This window comes from Alligator sinensis, unplaced genomic scaffold (assembly GCF_000455745.1).
Source record: "Alligator sinensis unplaced genomic scaffold, ASM45574v1 scaffold474_1, whole genome shotgun sequence".
In the NCBI taxonomy this organism is placed as follows: Eukaryota; Metazoa; Chordata; order Crocodylia; family Alligatoridae; genus Alligator; species Alligator sinensis.
In genome coordinates this window covers 139,136-156,677 of record NW_005843092.1, presented here as the reverse complement: position 1 = coordinate 156,677, position 17,542 = coordinate 139,136, and the positions used below count along the sequence as shown (strand labels likewise).

At 42.6% G+C, this 17,542-nt stretch overlaps 1 protein-coding gene across 4 annotated transcripts in view; it reads right to left on the bottom strand.

The window, feature by feature from the left end:
* Positions 1 to 17,542, bottom strand: part of RASA3 (RAS p21 protein activator 3) — a 183,625-nt gene that overhangs the window by 38,955 nt on the left and 127,128 nt on the right. For all 4 annotated transcript variants that reach the window (XM_025193706.1, XM_025193708.1, XM_025193707.1 and 1 more), the window contains 3 exons: positions 11,780 to 11,860; positions 7,441 to 7,513; positions 2,044 to 2,123 (listed from right to left, as the gene is read on the bottom strand). In XM_025193706.1, coding sequence (XP_025049491.1) covers positions 2,044 to 2,123; positions 7,441 to 7,513; positions 11,780 to 11,860 — 234 coding nt within the window. The remainder of the gene's footprint in view (positions 1 to 2,043; positions 2,124 to 7,440; positions 7,514 to 11,779; positions 11,861 to 17,542) is intronic.

The following is a 17,542-nucleotide window of genomic DNA, read 5'->3' as shown; positions in this document are numbered from 1 at the left end:
AAAGGGAGTAGTGGCATGGTGAGGCCTTAGGATGAGAGAGAGGGGCTAGAGACCCAGCCTGAAGGGGAGAGTACCCTCGGCTGGCCCATGCTGGGGCCAGGACCAGAGAGGGTCAAAAGGGCCGGGGGCCCACTGCGAGGGATGCCCAAGAGCCAGGGGCCTGGGGTCCCGACTGGCCTTGAGGTGGGCCAGGGCCAGGTAGCCGAAGGTTCCGGGGGAACAAGGCTTCAGGGGGGCTAGGTAGCCCAGATGAAGGTGGAGAGGCCGCCTGATCAGGAGAGATCATAGTGGGGTCGTACAGGATGATTCTGGGGCCCAGTGTGGGGCCGGTGATAGTGTTAACACCGAGATGCCATCTGCGAGGCTTGGGCTGCGGTATTAGGGGAGGTCGGAGCTGCAGAGCGCCCCCTGGCATCGGGGCACTACAATGGGCAGCCTCCCGTTTAATTGACATCGCTATACGAATCAATTATCATCAAAGGCGTGGTGGGCGAGATAAGCAGGCGGTTGCCCAGAGACAGGTGGGCGGGCCACGAAGAGCTTGCCCCTGAGTAGGCCTCCTGTCATGGTGACAGGTGGGCGGGCCACAGAGGTCAGCCCCAGGAGGCCCCCTGTCACAGTGTGCTTTTGAACTAACACAGAGGTGCTTTATTTCAAAAGTGCACCGCTGCCATTTTCTGTGCATTTCGCCGCTTACACAACTGCTCATGGCGCAGCACAGTTTGCCTCAGCTAATGTGTGGTGCAGACTCAATTAATCAAGTCCGCTCTGAAGCAGCAGATCTCTGGCATGTCGCGGGACAGAAAAGTATGTGTATAAATGTCCACAAAGACTAGAGAAGCTTAGCTTTTGCTCAAAGTATGTTTCTAGCCTTCATGGTTGCAAGTAAATGTGGCTGGAACAGTATCAAGGCAGCAAGATCTGCCTGGATTTGAGAGAGTCTGCAACAGCAGCATACATATCAGAACTGCCAAGTATATCTTACTGGGTTAAGAATTTTAACACCAGTGAAGGGGCCCCTAGGAATATCATCCCAAAACAGAATTTGAGAGAGCACCCAGTACTTAGGGTGTTAAGTTGGGATACATGAAATACCTTTTTGACTGCCAGTACTACTGCAGACTTCTTGTGAGACAAGGAACCTGAGCACTTAGCCCTTCTGTGCTTGGGCTCTCTATCTGTAAAAAGGGGGTAACAACACTTTACCTCACAGAGTATTGTAAGATTAAATACAGTAATGACTAGGTACCCCTCCAATGTAATGGTAAATGGGTACAGGGGAGACGATATCAAACAGCAAAGAGTGTAGCAAGCCTGGCCCCCCCACCCACCCAAGCAGAGACATTCTGGCTGCTGGTATAAGTAGTAGAGTCCTCGCTACTCACTGCAACATTTCATCTATATTCTTCCCATTAACTCATCTTGTATAGGTCTACTCAACAGATTCCATCGAACATGTGCTGGTTTTTATAAAAAACCAGGCAGAAATGTTTCTGTCCTGGACATTGGAGTGTGCATGCCCCATACTTATTCTCACAGTAAACGGTTACACTGACTCCTTAGCAAAATAGAGAAGAGAAACTTTCAGAGCTTCCTGTTGTGGAGGGACGTCCCTCCACAACAGCTGAAGCTTATTAAGGTTAAGGTATAAAAGAAAGAGGAATCTTAAAACGTGAGCTTCATATAATCTCTCTTCAACTCCCAGTGGGAAGAGAACTGATGTCTGAAGCCCAGGCATAAATGGTTCATCTTTAAGACCTCTACCAGCTAATAATTCTAGTAGGTAAACTAATTGAAGGGTACTGGGGGAAGTGGGAGGCCCTTTCCTACAACAGAACTAGTGTCCCATACACTTCTCAAATCTCCCCTGTGATTTTTCTGCTCTTCACCTGAGGGGTAAAGAGCAGACAGATGTAGACTAATGAATAGTCTGATCTCAAATTATAAGGACTAAAACTGTGCTTGTGAATTTAAAAACAGAGTTTAACGAAGTCACATGACAGAAAAATAAGGCTGTACCAGTTACAGAATTTTTCCTATTACCTAATCTCCATTTTGTCAACTTCATCAGCATCTTCCACATCAAAATGGGATTTTTTGTTGTAGCTGCTGGGTCTTGTGACCTGGTATGAAGGAGACATAGTTAGAACATTAATTCTATGAAGCAGGAGATCTCACAAAGCTCTCAACACATACAGAGAGCCTACATTCATCTTTAACTTAACCTCTGATTATGCAAACATTTAAGCATATTTGAGCAGGGATCACTCCTGTAGAACTGGATGCAGAATCAGAACCAAGAATAATTATACCAGACTCCAATATTTTTTCTGTATAGTGAGTGAAGGAATCTATCAGATCTTTGACTCTAACATTTAGACAGACACATAGAATCACACAAGAGAGATGTCATCAATATTTAGAAGTTTGCTTAAAAAAAGAAAAAGAAACAATTCAGTGATCAAATTTCCGATACACGCTCCTAACAACAAATATTTTTCTACTCTGTAAAAAGATCCATTTAAAAGATCTGCACTTCCACTCCCCAACATATCTATTTTAATTGGGGCAATTTAAAAGTGGGACATGCTGCTTACCCGTTTGAAATCAGCGTATTGTATCCCTTTGCCATCCATCCCCCACCCCCAATTGTGCAGAGGAGGTAATTTTCTAAGAGATATGACACTGGGGTTCTACACATCAGAATACAGGACTGAGCTCTTAAACTTCTTAATAACAGAATACAACTTCTCTTTTCCCCCAGCTAAACCTGCAGCGTGAGAAAACAAAAATAGCAAAGCATATGCACCAAAGAGAAACTGCAAAAGTAGCCACAAGGTAAAAGTTTTAATTTGGAGATATCTAAAAATCTGTTTGCTTCTAGCACAGCAGAATAAAAAGGCTTTGAGCTTTGTTTTGACTGTGGTGACAGAAACTTGAGGAAAAAGCACCCCACCCAGCCATAACCACAGCAAACTGTTCAAATACTAGCAAAAAGGCTTCATATGCACCTGGGCACTGAACCCACTCAGCAGCTCATCTTTATTATAGATTTAAAATCTTCTTGTGGCTTAGTACTTCCCATCCACAAAAACGGCTTTTATTATAAGCTTAACTTCTTTTTTTTCCTGTACATCACTAGGTGCATACAGAAAAAGAAAATGATTTAACTGTGAAACAGAGGAATCAGAAAAGACTGTTTAGCACATGAACTCCAATCAGCAGCATTATTTCTGCTCCTTAACAAGGTAATAGGTGAAATCTAAAGGGGACTAGAAGTGCTGGTGACCATGTTCCTCAATTATATATTTGATTTAAATGCACCTGGGATCCACAAAGCACTGTAATTTAAACATACTACATCATTTCAGCAGCTTGGCACAAATTTCTCTATTCCACCCTACAAACCACTTCAAATGATGCTTCAAGATATTATCCTGTTCATGGCCCCAGCCATGCTACTGGAAATGACATTTTTACTCTAAGGCTACTCATGTAGATAGGGATAATAAAGCAAAAATGTTTTTATTTTTTGTTGTAACTGTAAAACTTGAATCAATCTTTTCTGCCTAAAAATTAAAAAAAAAAAAAAATCCCCCCCCCTTTATTTCAGTTTTGTTGTACTTATATACTTACATGTTACCATATAACACTCGTTAATCTGAGTAGGCCAGACCTAAAGGTTCAACCAATGCAAACAGAGCAGTATTCTTATAAAAGTATTTCTGAAATTAGCAGTAATTCAAAGAACTGAATTAGGAATTCCAGGCTAGGGAGAACAGGATGTTAGCTTGCCTTTAGCCTACCTTTATGACCTTCCCAATTCTCAGCTGCTCTGCGGTCAGAAAGGTGGTCTATATAATGTCAGCCTTTCACTAAATCTTAGCAAACATGGTCTGTCCTCTCCACCCTTAACCCATGCTGTCCTGCCCTGGCACACCTCTTACAAGGTTTGTGAAGGGGTCCTTGGTTCCTGCACATGAGGAATGCTTCCAGTCTTTTAGCCCCTACAGGGCTCTAAAGGCTGCTGTAGCATTTTTGCTCAGCATGTATGGACTAGGGAGGTGGTGACTGTCTTGCTCTAAGCACCAGGTGCAAGTTTCACTTGCAACACCCCTTACATCTGACCCTGTCAAAAAAATGACTCCACTGAAGCCAAACCTACAATAAGCAGCACAAGACAATACAAAAAGCCAACCTTTTATTTTGGGGAGGAAAATATTCAATGTATTGACATTCAAATATTGTCTTCCACCTTAGATTCATATGGGTCAGCATGAATTCCAGCAAAGCCATCATAGGGTGGCAGCCTGGTATCATATTGTCAACTGATGGCAATTGATGGATCTCCACTGGATTGATCTATTATGCCATCTTACACCAGGTGTAGACATGGTCCTATGATGTCATCACCTGCCTGCAATTTCCAGGGCATGAAATTGGCTCCCAAGACAGCAGAAGCTGGTGTAAAACAGTGAAGTTCTCCTTTGGATAATGAGCAAAATTATGGACACAAAGTATAAAAAAGACTTCAAAAGTAACAGAGCACATACTACACTGCTCAGTCAGAATGCTAGAAGACAGGATCAGGGCATTGACTCCATCCAGCTTTGAGCTCTTTTCCCTCCTGTAGTTAGGAGTTTGTGAAGTAGCAATTGCAGAGATTACCTTCCTTTAAAACTTCTGCTACCTTTTTAATACAATGACCATCCCACTGACACTAGTGCTCGTAACACCACCTTGAAAAGGTGAACCTCTCAGGGTTAGTTTAGAAATCATAGCACTTTAACTAAAGTCTGATACATGCTGGTTTATAATGAGCCTATATTGGTTTTAACTTCCATAACTAAATTTAAACAGAATCTAATTAAACTGGACTGACTTATGTGACCAGACAAAGCTCTGCTGGTTGGGTGCTTACTCAGCTGGGTGGGTGCTAACTAGACTAGAGATTATATGAAGTTAGTAAGGCTGCCTTTTATGCACTAGGGCATATCTTCATTACAGTTATGCCCTGAATTCTGCTTCCACCTGCACAGAAAGTCCTTTAAATTTAAGCTATAGCTAGTATGCTTGAAGCTACAGGCCTGAGGTCAGGCTTCTCCCCAGCCCAGGCTGGCTACCTGCCTATTTTGTAGGAGAAAGCAGGCTAATTAAGCCCCCCTGTGCTCAGAGCTCCAGCCCTATCCCTAGATTCTACCTAGACCAGAGTTTTTCAACCTGTGGGTCATGACCCAAAAATGGGTCACAAGAATACATGAAAGGGCTGTAAACAAACTTGAAAAATACAGCAACAAACTTTGAAGGAGAATCCATTTTTAAAGGAGAAAAAAATGTGGGCAACTGGGGCTTTTCCTTTGCAGGCTGGCAGAGCTCCAGCCTGCAAGGATCTCCTTCCCCTCCCCCCCCCCACCCACACACCCTCCCCCTGTCTAAACACTGTGGGGCTGGGGCCTGGGGGCAGGGGGCAATGGGTTGGTAGTGAGAGGCACTGGGTTGGGACTGGCCATCAATGTTTACAAATGGGTCTTAATACAAAAAGGTTGAGAACCACTCACCTACACTGTTCTCTCTGATAATCTCCACCCATCTTCTGCACCAAGATCTCCTATACTGCTTCAGTGCTTTAATTCTAAAATTGCCTGCTCCATTTTTGCTGCATGCAGAGGCATAGAAGTCAGTCAGGTGTGCTATGAATCATTATATGGTTCCCAGAATGAATTCCTTAATTACATTCTCATTAAAAGTTCTTGCTGCCAAATGTTGTTTGCTTGTGTCTTGAAAACCACCTGCACTGAAATGGAATTCCCCATTCTGAATTTATTTCTATAGAGTATTGTTCATGTGTCACTGTCATTGACAGCAGCTTCATAACAGGTGAGAGAGCATGAGACAAACACCTGTGAATGAATCTACACACTGCTGTTGCTTAATGCACTACTAATAACGTCTTGGATATCTTGCCAGAAATCCAAGCCAGCACATGGGCTAGACAGCACCAGTTACTTCAGGTCTAGCACTGACATGGGTTCACAGTGGGCACTACTCCACTTCTCCTAGGTTAACGCAGGCTAACTGTTCTGTGAAGTACCTTAGAAAGGATTTGCTCATTTGCTATCCTAGTAAATCCTCCTAATACAGTTGCAGTTTATCTTGGCAAATGTGGGATTTTGTTTTGTTTTCATAGTATAAGTTATATCCTGTCCTGCCATGCCAAAATATACCATACTGACAAATGCATGCTTCTGCTAGACCAAATGTCTCTGCCCAAAGGGGCAGATCCTAATTCCACCCTGCTCAAGGCTCTGAAAAACTGTTAATGCAAAGGGGCGGGAAGAGAGGAAGGTTGGGCAGGGGGAAGCCTCCTGCTCCTCACCATTTTTGTGACTTAGTCTTAAGGTCAAGATGAAGGCACACTGCAAAAATTGACAGGTTAACAGTTCTTCAAGGATGCAAGCAGTAAGGAATAGATCACACTTGGGTGTTTAATAGATGGAATTGGATCTGGCCTTTAGACTTTTGCTGGTATAAAAGTGTCATAAAATTCAAGCTCCTAAATAACACTACAATGGCTGCAGGAGTTCTGAATGCAGACCAGGCCTGATCAACATAAGGTACACTGGGAAATGAACGTTTCTTGATGCTATAACTACATCTACAATATGGCTTCTGCCAGCATAACTATGCTGGGTTGATGCATTTTTATTTCCATTCCTATAACCAGTTTAATTATAAATACAGACCAGGCCTAAATCACACACGATAAACACTTCCTTAAACATTAAAATATGTACAGTTTATACACAAAGAACACCAAATGAAAAGAATCTGAACAACTGTCTCAGGGATGTAGGTGAAACATACAGAACTCCCTACTACTCTTACCAAGATAAAAAAGGAGCTCTTCAAATGGGCTATTTCTGGACTAATTGAAAATACTGTGCATTACAACAAGTTCTCCGGATTTCATAGAGCTGAAGAGAAAGCTTTGGTGTTACAGAAGGCTGGCAAGGCACTGAGGCATTCCATTTTGAATGGATTTCCCCCATTGCTTTTAAAGGTCTTTATAGTTCCTGTAAGACAACTCTCCTACCACTGACTGTAGAAGATAGGGTGGAGCAACTATAAAACCAGAGTCTGGAAAATATTTGCTTATCAGCTCTAGTTCAAAAGATGGCTGAGTAGGGAGGGCTGAATTAGTGGCAACTGAAAAGCCTGCTCAGGAGGACAGGCTACCTAGAAGACTTGACTAATCATCTGAAAAAGTGACATGCTGCTGCCTCAGCAGACAACTAGTCTGATCCTGGATGCTTCTGTCTCTCGCCTGGGGTTTGAATCAGTCTTCAAAGGAGACAGCTGGCACAACATGGAGCAAGATGCTGTGCCAACTATCTACAGTGTAGGATTTCAGCTTATCACCCATTCCTTTGAAATACCAACCTCAAAATAAAACACTTCATCAAATTGTGGATTGTTGGTCTTCTTTTTGACTTTAGTCTTTTTGGCTTCAGATCTGAATTAAGGACAGGGGAAGAAAAAAACAAAACAAAAAACACATTAGTAGAAGCACATGTCCCAATGCAGCTATGGAATACTGAAGTAGCCCATGTGCTTGATTTATTTTTTGTAAATCTGTAACTCCATGCAGCATGCAGAGAGAGAGAGACTCTTTGTAATGGAAAATATCGTGGGAACACATATTTAAGAAACAACTTAAGCATGCGTACATATTAAAAAGTGCAAGTATTTACAGCTATCATCCACATTTGGAAACACACACCCTCCAGCCCAGATCCTGCAAACTGCTTTGTCAGAGAGGACTCTAAACCCGCACGGAGCAACTTGTAGGAAGTGGGCCTTGTGTAGTAATATCCAGGGGACAGAGTTTTACCCTGTTCAGTTCTGAAAGAAGAAAGCCTCCAAAAATTCTCACACTTTAAAAACACACAAGGAGATAGGCAAAGATCAAGTCAAATGGATGCACCACGGTCAGAGACAGAAGAGGAGCTCCCCGTTGCATCTCACAATGCTTTGCAGGAAGTGCTATGAGATAGAATTCCCTGGATCTGGCGATCCCAGCTGCTTGCAGCAAGCCTGCAGCCCGGTCTCTGTAGCGAAGCCACTCCTCCTTCCAGCCCAGATGTTGTTTTCAGAATGCAAGGGAGGAAAGGAAGAAGAGGGAGCTTGTTCTTTGGGTTCTCCAACCAGCACTGGAGGGTGGAGTGGGTGGACTGAAGCCCTCCCACCTCAGCAAGGGGGAGGAAGGGCCTCCAAGCCACCTGCCTCACCCTCCAGCACTGGCTGCAAAAACCCCAGACCAAACTCCCTCCACTCCCTTTCCTCTATCCCATTCTGAAAACAGCAACAGGCTGGGAGCTCCACAGAAACAACTTACAGAACGCAGTCTGTTTTGGAGCATGCTCATCTGAACCCTCGTTCAATGGCAGAGACAGAAGGCCCATTAAAAGTGGTCTGCAGCTGTGTACTTCTGTTTAGTCACGGCTTTAGACTGCTTTTTGGGGTCAGATTAGGCAAAAATTGTCACTTTTGTCTGTGCCCTGTAAGTTTAGGATTTTTAGCAGTATGCGGAGTCAAAGGCCCCTGACAAGCATTACTCTGAAGGCATGATTAACCAGTAACCTGGTCACATGTTCATACAATTAATGGTACAATAACACAGGGAATAAACTACAAAATGATTGCACACGTTTTGCGTAATAATTTTGTGGCTAGTTCTTATCACATCTTAAATTGAATGTGTGGCCAGGGCATTCCCTGGGTGGGGAGTGCCAGTCTGCTGATTGGTGCTCCCAGCCTCAGGAGCACTAGTCCACTGACTTGGTGTTCCCAGTTGTGGGTGCACTAGGCACCCAGTTTGCTACTTACTAGTGCAGGTGGATCATGATCCTGGGCTCCCGTTGCATTGGCAGTAAGGCACAATTTGGGTCTGATTCCTGATTCCAACAACCATGCCTCCTCCCATGCTCATGTAGCATGGCAGGAGACAATTGTTGAGACCCTGTGCTACCAGATCCCATCACATCTTGAAACGAACATCTGTTAGCAGTCAAAGGAGTGTTTCAAAGGATTTAAATAATGAAAAATGCTAAATAACTCTCCCAGGAAGATTGAAGAAGGCTTTTAAAGGAACATTTTAGCATGCAATCTAAAATTTCACTTCTCTAAAAATAGTTCAGTTCTCAAAAGATTTCATTATTTCATATTTTTGGACCCACCATGAAGTTATATATAATTTTTCCCCAATATACTGGTAAAAGCAGTACGGTAACAATTTTTAACATGGACTGAGAACAAAAGGAACTGAAGGCCTCTGCTTATCCAGGGGTAGAACCAACCTGAACAGAGCAAGGCTCCCCAGGACTAGTCAATGTGCATCTTAGTCCTGATATGGAGGTCATGCTCATGCTCCATTCAGTCCTTGGCATCAACTGAGAGTGCCATCAAACATGCCAGCTGTGGCTGTATTTTAGGATGTAGATACCTGGCCATTAGCCTTTGGACTGAAGCCATCAATTTAGTTTACAAAAGCCAGCAAGCAGCTATCAGTAGATAACTTCTGAACGCTATAAAAGCCAGGCTCAGTTTGATCCAGCCAATTAGAATGTAAAAGTTCCCTCTCTCTTTACCAGTCCCCCGAGCCATCCAGACTCTCTGCAATTTATCAGAAGTGAGAAGGTATGAAAGTTGTGTTAGTAAAAGTCAAGGGGATACTAGCATCATGGGAATTTTTTTAAAACAAAAAAGCACATCTTTGGGCACGTCCTTCATTTCTTACTCTGAAAAGCAACTTACACTGCACTGCTATAATTTCCCACCTAACATTATTATATTATTTTATTGTGGGGAAGGAAGTGTGGCTTTAATTCCCAGTTTTGCCACAAACCTCCTGTGTGACAGTGAGCAAGCCACTTAGCCTGAGGTATGCTTCTGTTTCTCATCTATGAAATGTAAACAGTGCCGTTTCCTATCTGTGTATTTAGTCTGTGTTAAATCTTTGGGATGGGGAGTGTCCCTTACTCTATTCATATAGTTCCTAAAAATGGGCCTCCAGTCTGGTCTGCGACCTCTAGGCTCTATACTAGCACACAAATGTATGCTAATAAAGTTGGTTAATGCTTATTACTTGGTGCTGCACATGACAGATTAAACACAGTTCCTTCCCCAAAGATACAGGGGGCACTAACAAAGAAGAAAATAACTTGAGATTAAAAAAACTCACTATTGTAACAAAGAACCAAGCAATAAGAGATACTAATCACTTCTGGGATATAATGTGTAGTTGCCTATCCCAACTCATCAGTCACAAATGCCAGTCAGCTTTTTTAACAGATAAGTACATCTTAAAGGGGAGAGGATTGGAAAACAGGATATGGAACAGTATGATTAAGACAGGGACAATTACTGGGCAATTACTAAGCAACAGACAGGAGTGAGCTGTATGCTTCTGAATCAAGTAGGAAAAACAGTGATGGGAAGATGATAGAGGTAAGCCTTGTATATGGAGATAGACAGTACTGTTTGCCTCCAGCCCCGTAACGTACAGAGTCATATTAATTGAGTTAAACTATATCACTGGACTTTGAGACAAGTTGCCGTATGGCAACACTGTTACAGCGCTGTGCTTTAGTACTTCTTTTTGGAAGTACTAATGCACGGTGCAGTAACCACCTGTAGTGTGCCGTGCTCATGGTTAGATTTCATTGCTACGCCCCCATAGTGGCGCACTAAAACGAAAACAGGGGTGTGTGCTGCTACAGCAACGTAGCTGCCAATCATGTCCAGACCCACATGATCGCTATGTTGTTATAGCACACCCAAGGAAAAGTAAAGACAATTAAGACTAAAAGAGAAGCCAAAAAGCTCATTTTAGTAATCACGTTAACATTATTCACCTGGTGTCATTTAAACAAGGCAGTCATTTCAAACATTTGATGCATATCGCCCAAATATTGTGGCCATTATGTTGGGCGCAATTTAAAATATCTTAAGAGCTTAGGTGCATCAACCTGTTGTGCACCACAAGGCAATTATTTGGCAAGAATGTGTTTCATTTATAACAGTTTACCTAGTACAACAGAAAGTTCTGAAGTGTTTGTGCTAATTAGGCTGAATCCTTGAGATAGAACAGCTTGGCTCTGTTTGTAAAACAACTCACCTGATAAAAAGAGGCACAAATGAACCACTGACACCCCCAAAATCTAATTATAGAATGTACCAATTCAAGCCCCCATTTAAAATTATTATTAGGTTAACAGTTAAGATCAACAGCACTGAATATTATCTAATTATTTAGGCCCTGCCGTACCATTTTTATCTGAATAGGGCCCTATACAGTATTTTCCATAGATACTGAGGTGCTATATATACACCTCAGAACTGAAAGGATTTCAAATATTAAAATTTAAAAAGCGGCCTAAAGCAGAAGTAAAAACCCAAATAATTTAGTCTTTAACTCTCACAGAACAAGCAAGCTGCTTGAACACTGACTTCCAATTTCCAGGTAAGAAGTGATATCAGTTAAACTATACTAGTTAAGGCATAAATTAAGTACTCTGCAAGATTCCATTTACTCTATAAATATTCAATACTTTAACCTATCAACACTGATATAAGCCTCACGGCATTTGCTTGGTGTAGCAGGCATAGCTAAATCTCCTGTCCATAGCAGAAATCAAATTTCCATTAGCTGAAAGGAAACAAACAGCAATTTCTCATTACAATTCTACAATGGGAAAGCCCTTGAGTTTTCACTACTTACCTGTATGGTCCAGCTAAGGTCACGGTGGCATAGGGGTCACACTGTCCATTCACGATTGGCAGGCCTTGGCATTCTAGGACTCTGCAGGAAAGAAATAACACCCACTGATTCAGATGAGGTTGGAGAGGCAACTGAAGTTGGTTATCTCCCTTTTCACTATCATTGTCAGAATGCACACTGTTATTAAAGGATCAAAATGCCATAAAGCACAATGCCATTTTTTTTTTCCTTAGAGCAAAAATTATTTTTCAGTTTACACGAGCAATGTCAATGAGGTCAGAAACCAGCATTAAAAGTACAGGGAAATCTTAATTTGAATGCAATTTATAACACCCCCCAGTATTAATAATAATTCAAGTTTCTGTAGAGACCATCATCCAGGCGACACAACCACTTCATGTTTGAATTTTTTATAACAATTGGTGCATAAAAATTGAGGTGTGTTTGTACATGGCTAATAGGTGCTGTTTTAAGATAGGAAAACACATTAGACATTCTGGCAATAATCAAACAATGTTTGGCATAGTGGCCTTTGTGACAGAACAAAAATAAATGGCATGCCCTAATAAACAGCCAATATAAGTATGACCTATCTTTCTCTCAAATAGTAAAATATTCAAACAATGGAACTCAAAGAATCAACACAAGTGTTTTTTAGGTCCATCTTGAAGAGGTCAAGGTACTGTGGAAACAGAACACAACTAAAAGGGTTGTCACCCTACTCAGACCCCTGTGAGGAAGAAATCTTTCAAGGTAAAAAAACAAACAAACTTGCAGCTGTACCTTTCCTACTTGTACACACAGTACATTAGTTCAGCTTCTGGTTTCAAAATGTAAAAGCTTTTTTTTTTGAGAAATGTAGAATTCATTGATTAAAAAAAGAAAAGAAGAGCAAAAATATACTCCAGAACTCCCGTTCAAATATGTGGGGTGGTTGATTGGAAGGGGACTGAAATAAAACTTTAGGAAAGTGGAGCCATGAGAAGTGCAAGCACTGAGAAGGAATATGCACATGTGAAACATACAGGAGAGAGGAACAAACACTTCCTCTTCTTTGTAAGTTTTTCACTTTACACTTCATCTTTCGTTAATATTTAATCCTATGCTTTCTACATCATTGTAATCTAATTTACACATTGGATTTTATTAAATTTAATGTGTTTATTTATATATGCTCAGATATAAGAGTCTTCACTGAACAGATAAGAGAGCATCATGCTTTAAAACATCTTGTGAAATGAAGAGGGAAGAGGGGAGGTCACACAAACATTTTCAATAGTGGGAAGAGCCAAGATACAAATTTTCATAAATTAAAATGTGACATTTGCCCAGCAGCTTAGTAAACATTGCATCAGATCTAATCAAACTGTGGAGTAGGTGGATGCTGCCTGAGTCAATTCAAGACTATGGGTTGGCTACATAGAAAGTTATACCATATAAACTAAAGTGTGAATTTGAACAGATATAATTATATCGCATAACCACACAGATTAAACTACATGGGTGTAACTGAAAACTTTCCCATGCAGACAAGCCCTAAGCTTTTCTGGGCCAGTGCTCAATTCAACATAACACTGCACAAGGTCCGTACTTCCCCAGTCTTATTTAGGTACCTCACTAGAACCCAAAGCTTCCCAGCTGGGAGTCTCATATTAGTTTTACCCTCATTACCACATTCCAATTTATGGAATATCTTTTCTTGATTTACTACTGTAAGTGAATGAAGAGGAAAATCTCTTTTTGATTGGTTCTGAATACCCTAGTGAAACCAAAGTTCAAAACTGTAACAAAAGTGGACACCCTCACCAAGAAGTGTACTGGACCATCATGTCCTGGTTTTATTTGGGCTCTGCTATGATCTTGTTATGCATCTACCTTCTGCACAGGTAGAATCTGGCTAATTGACACTTAAGGGTACTACCACACAGGAACCACATTTAAAGCCATAAATGCTCCTTTGACCCAACTGGGAATAAAGAACACCTGCACCAAAAATCTGTAAGTCAAGGGACATACTGAATGGCTCAACCCACCCCACTGTAGAACTGGAAATGCATGCAGCATAGATGCAATTAAAAAGAGCAGAGGAAGTGAATGCTAGTAGGGGCCAACCTTTTCGGCAGGAGTCCCACAAATTAAGCCCAGTGCCCTCCACAAGTGCCGCTCTGATCCCCTTCCTCTGCCCAATTCACTGCTCTGCTATCTGTTCCTTGTCTTACCTGCCACTGTGCTACCTGTCCCTTTCCTGATCTGCTGCAAACCAGACACAGAGGCCGCTGTGCCACTTGTACCACAGGTGGGCCACCCACCCCCTGCTCTGTCCCACCATTTCTCCCAGCACACCTAGGTCAGTCAGGAGTGTGAAGAGACATGCTCCCTGACCTCCACAGCTATACTGACAGAAGCCCCTAACGTAACATATTTTTTGCTATGACTCTTTTAAAAGTAGTAGTTATTTTACTACCAGAGGGTAGTTTTATTATAATTAGTACAAAGTGCAGCCTTGGTTGAGTAGCTCAGGGGTTTTCAACTTTTTTTAACAAATGTACCCCTTCTGCCTCAAAGTTTCAGCTCATGTACCCCTTTAAATTTTTTCTTGTTTTTAAAGGGCTGGGGGAGGGGGGCAGATCGAGGCCCCCATGGTGAGGGAGGGAGTGGGGCTGGAGCAGTCCAGCCAGCCAAGCGGTGTGTGTGGCCCACAGAGGGGTGCCACTGCCCTCGTCCTCTGGCCCTGCTCCTGGGAGCAGGCACAGACAGCGAATTGAGGTGGGGGTCAGGGAGGCGCTACCGTGTACCGTGTGGGGCTGGCGGCGCCCTGCATGCCTATCCCCCCCTCCTCCCCCTGCCTCAGGTAGGAAACAAAAGTATGGGAATGCACTGGGGGAGACACTGGCACACTCCAGGGCCCACTCTGTCCCTACCCACCTGCTGGCATGCATGTACCCCCTATGACCTTTTTAAGTACCCCTAGGGGTACGCGTACCCCCAGCTGACAACCCCTGGAGTAGCTACTTCCAAGCTTCTTGCTTGGAAGTAGCTTGCTGGTCCAGCTATACCAGCTTCTTGCTGGTATAGTACTGCAGGTCTTCCTATGCAGGTAAAGTACTTCCCATGCATACACATGGCCTAAAACACCTGCCTAGCTGAATGAATCATTAAAGAGAAACTTCTCAGCCAAGCCTGTGCACCAATGTCCATCACACATGCCTGTTTTGCCATTTCTTTAAGGATAGCCTACAAAATGAAACACTAATCTCAACAGGCTTTCATGAATGGATCACTTCCCACCCAGCTCTCTCCTCACAAGATGAAGTAGCAGAGGTCCATGATGCAAACATAGGTGTCAAGAACACTTTTCTCCCTTTGAATAAGAGCACTTCTTCCAAAAACCATAAAGCCGGCATGCAGAGATGTACTGAGAGCCAGGATAAGTCCGAGTTCAAGCATCAAACGTTCTGTTTCTTTTGTGTGTGCAAAGGGAATGAAAAAGCAAAAACAACCTTGAGAGAAGCAGTATGCATAACAACAGGAAACAGGAGTTGACATAAGTTGCACCCAACGCCTCTTTCAACTCATATAAAAACAGTTAACACCTAAGGATCTTGGAGAAAATAGGCTACAGATTCAAGAGTTTCAGAATTGAGAAAAATAGCTAAGCCTAGAGAGAGATTCATTCTTGCTCCCCAATTTAACTGAGTACTAGTGGCAGTTGCAAAAAAATTCAGCAAGGCACGCATGGGTTTACAGCTTTTGTGTACTCTTACCAGCTGCAGAAAACTCTGTAAACCTGGAAGTGCTCTAAATTACAGGCCATTTTCTTTAGTCATGGGAAGTTTGTTAGGTAAATTAAAAATCATGTCTCTCCTCATGTATTAGAGCCCACACCATAATTCACAGGCAGAAGAGGTGTTAGAACAAAAGTTTCAGTTATTCCTCCTAACAGTTAAAGCAGGAGCTAATTCTGACACATGGGTATAAAAGTCACTGAGCTTGTTAATACATATATAAGCTTTTTATACACTTCCCTATTTGTATATGTAGTACATACATAAAAGCCCTATCACCTCCTTTATAAAGGGTGGGGGGGAGGGCACGGATTGGTGTGGTTTCTAGGAAGCAATGAAAAGAAATCAGTAAAAAGTATTACATTCATTTGCAAAATTAGTTTAGCATACAAATAATATTAATGACAAGAAGCCAAAGTTGAGCAAGATTATTCAGTACCTAACAGGCTGTGTTGCTAGACTGCAAAGGGAAAGCTTCTGGCTGCTAATGGAGCCTCTTTAGTTCAACTCTTAGCATCTGACCATGCCAAGTCTACAGCCCGGATAAGTTAGCTACCTCTTGCACAGCTGGGAGGGGCTGGGGAACGTGGTAGGTCATATGGGAAAACTCACAATGCAGCTGTCTCGCTATATTTTGCCTGTGGCTTATAAAATTAACAGGTTTCAAGGAACAAGAACAAAATGATTTCAGTTTCAAAAGTTTGTAACCGAAAACTTCACAACAGTACATATCTTATAGAAAACTGCAGAAAGGTGGGGGAAGGCAAGAGAAGGGAAATGGGGCACACTGCTTTAAATATACTCTCTGTCCTTTCCATGGAGCGGTCATAAAAGTTCACAGTAAAGGAAGGAGGAACCTTTGCACAACAGACAACATTCCACGCCTCAGAGAGAATAAACCCGCCTGCTGCTTAGAGACTTCCAAGCATGGGGAGTAAAACCACCGTGGACCTTTCCTTCACAACAGAAGCCGGGAATGGTGAAGTCTGGAACCAAGTTTACATAGGTAGCAAATCATTCAGCCCAGGGGTCAGTCACTTTTTAGAGCAGTGTTTCTCCACCTTTTTTTAGACTCGAGGCTTCTTTGGAAAATGCCAGCTCTGTGTTTTCACTTGGTTTTGTTGGGTTTTTTTACTACAGAAAAACAATAGAGCAACTTTTCTGTTGCAAAGAACTCAGAAAGGACACAACAGGCCAGAATGCTTATAGCACTAGGGATTCCTTTTTGAAATGTCTGGGTTTATCTTGTGAATCATGTTTGCAGTACTAAGATTGCATAGCACCCTGCGGCACCCTTGAAAGGGCTCCAAGACATCTCAGGGCACCATGGCACCCTGGTTGAGAATCACTAGTTTAGAGCGTCAGGCCGGGTGCTTGTGACCTAGCCACCACCATAGGCTGCCAGTCTACCACTCCCACAACTAATCCCCTGCAACTCTGTTCCTCCCACACTGCTCTGTACCCTCAACTTACCAAGTGCCGCTGAAAGCCATGATGAATACTAACCGGGGACACCAAATCTGGCAGAAAAGGGCAGAACAGGAGGCCTTAAGTGGCTGCTTTAATGTAGCTCCTTTAAATTCTCCCCCAGCAAATCAGACCTTTGCAGACCAGATCCAAGCTCTTCACAGGCAACATGCTGCCAAACCCTAATTCTGCCTAGTGATATAAGGCAGGGTGATTCAAGCATGCAAGATAGTCTTTCCCCTCCCACCCCTCCACATCCCCTTCTTGAAGTAGCAAGCGGACAGAGGTAGATAGCATACAATTATCAAAGGTGCGTGCTGTATGTACTCATGTTCAGGTCTATATGTGCATATCAACTGCATGAAGCGAGAGAAATAGAAACAGCACTATTTGTAGAGAAGTTAGGACCAACTTACTGCCAGAATATGACTCGTATACAGAGGAAAGGAAGCTAGAGCAGACAAGGGAAATATCAGCATTTAATTTATCATTTAAAACCACAGTCATTTAG